We start from the raw sequence: 4,455 nt of genomic DNA, 5'->3' as shown, positions 1-4,455 counted from the left end.
AACAAGTGATAGGTTACAAACAAAAGTTACAATACAATATCAATTATCTCAGTTCTTTTCATAATCATGATATGAGTCAATCAACGTTCACATATAATATAAGTGCCATTGCAAGACTCTAAGCTACCAATGCATGCTTACGATCCAATACCAAATCTCACTATATAATTCATACATCCGACAATGGCTAAGTATCCAAACTAGTACCAATTTGAGTGCCTGTGCGAATAGGGCCCAAAGTAACATGGATAATTACCTGAATCCCGAGGGACGGATCCATACCCAAGCATTATTGTAGCATGCAACTCAATCCACTAATAATAAAAGTACTTTACTTTATGTTTTGATGATCTAACAAACTTACCATTCACAACCAGATAAGGAACCTGTTACACATTTACAAGACCTTGAGATCACAAAGTTCTAGGTTGGGATCCAACGTGGGATATAACTCAGCTCTTCAGAGTGGAAGGAACAGCTGAGGGAACAGGTCTCTACCAGTTCCCGAGGAGACTGTATGAAGTCAACTCTCCAGCAGAAAAGTTGTTGCCTACACAGCCATCTGCACAGGAATAGTGCAGCAGTAAACTTTCTATGGAAGGCTTCTCACCTACCTTGCTTACATCATTGTAAGTGATATCACACACGTATAAATACAATCAAGGAAGGTAAAACAACTTACTTCATGAGAGAACCAAATAAAGGACTTGAAGCATGCCTGGTACAATCATTCAAGTTAATCGACTCAAGATAATCTGGGCAGAGTGCCCTTAGATTCACAAGAACCGGATTAGGGAGCTGATCCCTTGGTGTTCCCCTGATAGAAGTATAAGTCAACTGTACAGCTGGAAAGCAACTGCAGAAAGTGACTGCCTGCAACTGTACATGCAACAGTGCAACTGACAGTGCAAGAGTCACTTCCCATTGAGAAGAGGCATGTACTAACCAAGATTTGACATCACTAAGGTGATGTCTTTTGTAGTATAAACTTGGTGCAAGGAACAAGACATTCCAAACACTTGCAAAATCAGAAAAGGAAATATTCTCTCAAGTGCTAGCAACAACCTCTCTCAAGAACAAAGTTGTTGCAACCTCAAGGACCGGATCCAAATTTGAAGATATCTTAAATCCTTAGGTTCGTTGAGTCTTTGTTAATTGTTCTTCATTGTAACTCCTATCTTGATCTCTTAGAAGCTATTTTTAGGAAACCCAAAATCCGTAAACTCTCCAGTTTATGTTATGACTAGGTGTAGTCATTCATTAAAGTTTTTGTAACTAGAGAGTTACAAAGTGTCTTGTAATAGTGTTATTACAAGTTAAAGTGAGTAAAAGCCTTTGTAACTATAGAGTGACAAAGTGGTTTGTGGTGAGAGCATCACAAGTTAGTTAAAGTCTTTGTAACTAGGGAGTCACAGTAGTTTGTGGTAAGAGTAACACAAGTTAGTTGAATTGAATTTTTTGTAATAGAGTCATTACAAAGTGGCTTATAATAAGTGTTTACAAGTTAGTGAAGTTTAAAGCCTACAAGTGTAGGTCAAGATTTTTGTCCCCTTGAGTTGGGATTTTTCCATGTAAAAATCCTCTGTGTTCTTTATTTACTACCTAGCTACTGTGGGAACAATTAGAGAACCTTATTCTCTATATAGTAGGAACTTATCCTGTGTCTTCAGTAGTTAGTATTGTGAGAATTGATATAGGACCATATCCCTATATTGGTTGGTTGTACAGTCTGTTGCTTACAGTAGAAACTGATAGAGATTCTGGTTCTCTATACAGTTTGGTGGATGCTTAGTCTCTAACAATTAGTATCAGAGCGGGTTCTTTCTAAAAGATTAACACCTAGAAAGGATCTACATGGCTGGTCCCCCAAATGTTGAGGAAGGACAATCAACGTACAGACCACCAAGATTCAACGACCAATACTATGGTTGGTGGAAAACAAGAATGCATGACTTCATTATGGCTGAGTACTTAGAGCTATGGGATGTAATCTATGATGAACCTTTTATTCCCATGAAAACTGTTGGTGAGGGAACAGTTACAGTCCCAAAAACAAGAAAAGAGTACAGCGATGCTGATAGAAAGGCTATTGAGAAGAATTTTAGGGCAAAGAAGATTCTTATTTGTGGCATCGGACCAAATGAGTACAACCGCATCTCAGCTTGTCAGTTTGCTAAGGATATTTGGGAAGCTCTTTAAACTGACCATGACAGAACTACTCAGGTTAAGCAATCCAAAATTGATATGCTTACTACTGAGTATGAGCTTTTTGAGATGAAGGAGGATGAGTCTATTCAAGATATGCACACATGTTTCACCTTCATTATCAATGAGCTTCACTCCCTTGGTGAAGTCATCCCAAGAAACAAGCTGGTCCAGAAAATACTCAGTGTTTTACCAGGTTCTTGGGAAAGTAAAGTGAATGATGTCACTGAAGCCAAGGATTTGCAGAAGCTGACCATTGATGAACTCATTGGAAATCTCAAAACTTATGAGATGAAGAGAAAGAAAGATCTTGAAAGAAGAGAGACCAAGAAGGAGAAGAACCTGGTTCTCAAGGATGCCAACAAAAACTCAAGTAGTGATGAATCCGACATGGAGTATCTCACTCGAAGATTCCAAAAGATGATTCGAAAAAAATGGTGGGATTCTAAAGAAAAGAAGTTCCAGTAGGAATTTCGAAGAAAATGATTGCTGCCATAAGTGTGGAAAGTTTGAACACTTCATTAAAGACTGTCCTCTTCATAAGTAGGATCATTACAAAACCAACACTAAAAAGGCCACTAAAAGGAACCAAGTCCTTGACAGAAAGTTCAATAGAAGAGATGTTGCTGACAATATGGTGAAGCAAGCCCTGGTTGATTGGGGAAATTCCTCTAGTGAATCTGAAGGTGAAAATATGATGGTTGCTAACAATGGATCTTCAGAATATGAGTCAATCTTTGCACTCATGGCCAAATCTGATGATGATGAGGATAAGGAGGAAGATGAGGAAAGTTTTTTTTTATGTTCAAAGAAATTTGAAAACTTACTCTAAGAAAAAATTGATGTCCTTAGCAAATGTGTTGATTGATGCCTATCATAGCCTCATTAATGAGAAATATTCTTTAATAGAAGAAATTGGTGGCATTGAACAGGAGAGGGATTATATGGTAGTTTCCATTGAAGACTTAGAGGAAATAATTAAGAGTCTGAAGAAAGAAAAGGAGGTTTTAGCTGAGAGTAATGCTAACATTGAGCATGAGAGGGATGACCTATTAGTGGTAGTTATAAACTTAAAGGAAACAATTGGGGAACTTAAAATGAAACCTAGGCCTGAGAATTCTCAAAAGGGAAAGGAAGTTGCAAGTGAGGCACTCATTAAGCTTGAAATTGAGTTAAATTCAGTGAAGTCTAGTCTGTGTGCTGAACTTGAGAAAAATAAACAACTTTAGGAAGAACTAGGAAGAGTGAAAAGTGATCTTGAAAAATCACTTAAGTGGACCTGGTCCTTTGATGATATCACTGCCTTGTACACAAACAATGGGGAGAAACAGGCAGGGAATCGGGTTCCAAAGGGAAAAGACTCCCTACAACCCTTATAGCAAGTATCTTACTGTACCTGACAATTGGCTTTGCACTCACTATGGCAACACTAGGGACTTTAAAGAAAATTGTAAGGCCAGAATTCAGTCTCAACAGAAAAACAAAGTTTTTGCCGAAAAAGTAATTGCTGCTACGAAATCTGGTCCTTCACATAAAAAAAATGTATAATGCCCGCTTGGACCAAAAGAGCCCTCAATCACCCTTTTCCTTATTACAAGGGACCCAAACTCGTTTGGGTTCCTAAGTCTAACTCCTGATTTTCTTCTGCAGGGAACAGTGAAAGGGAGCAGCCTACAATGGTACATGGATAGTGGCTGCTCAAAGCATATGACTGGAAGTACAAATTATTTCCTTTTACTTAAGGCCCTACAAGGAGAGAGTGTACCCTTTGGAAATAGCTAAAAGGGGTACACTCTAGGAGTAGGAAGGATTGGGAAGCCACTCAATCACTCAATTGAGAACGTGTACTATGTCAATCACCTAAAGTACAGTCTCTTGAGTGTTTCTCAGATATGTGACAAGGGAAATATAGTGGAATTCTTGTCCAAAATATGCACAGTCACAAATCTTGTGACTGGTGAGGTGGTGTTTGTGGCCAAAAGATACAAGAATGTTTACGATGCTGATTTTAAGTCTCTGCATGGTGGTGATCTAGCATGCCTAAGTATCATTGATGATGATGCTGAGTTATGGTGAAGATGACTGGGTATGTGAGTTTCTACTTGTTGAACAAGTTGGTTATGGAGGACTTGGTTCATGGGCTGAATAAGTCAACACTGCTTGCTACTTGATTAACAAGTGCATGATCAGGTCCCTTCTCGAGAAGTCTCTTTATGAACTGCTCAATGGGAGAAAAGCCAAGTTGACTTA

At 38.6% G+C, this 4,455-nt stretch overlaps 1 protein-coding gene across 1 annotated transcript; it reads left to right on the top strand.

Moving 5' to 3' along the window:
* Window positions 1-1,854: 1,854 nt before the first annotated feature.
* On the top strand, window positions 1,855-2,199 carry LOC142181819 (uncharacterized). Its single transcript, XM_075255373.1, has one exon. The coding sequence runs from the start codon at window positions 1,855-1,857 to the stop codon at window positions 2,197-2,199; it is 345 nt and encodes a 114-aa protein (XP_075111474.1).
* The last annotated feature ends 2,256 nt before the right edge of the window (window positions 2,200-4,455 follow it).

Source organism: Nicotiana tabacum, chromosome 6, assembly GCF_000715075.1.
Source record: "Nicotiana tabacum cultivar K326 chromosome 6, ASM71507v2, whole genome shotgun sequence".
NCBI lineage: Eukaryota > Viridiplantae > Streptophyta > Magnoliopsida > Solanales > Solanaceae > Nicotiana > Nicotiana tabacum.
Note: the sequence above shows the minus strand (reverse complement) of the source record. Positions and strands in the feature narration are given on the sequence as shown.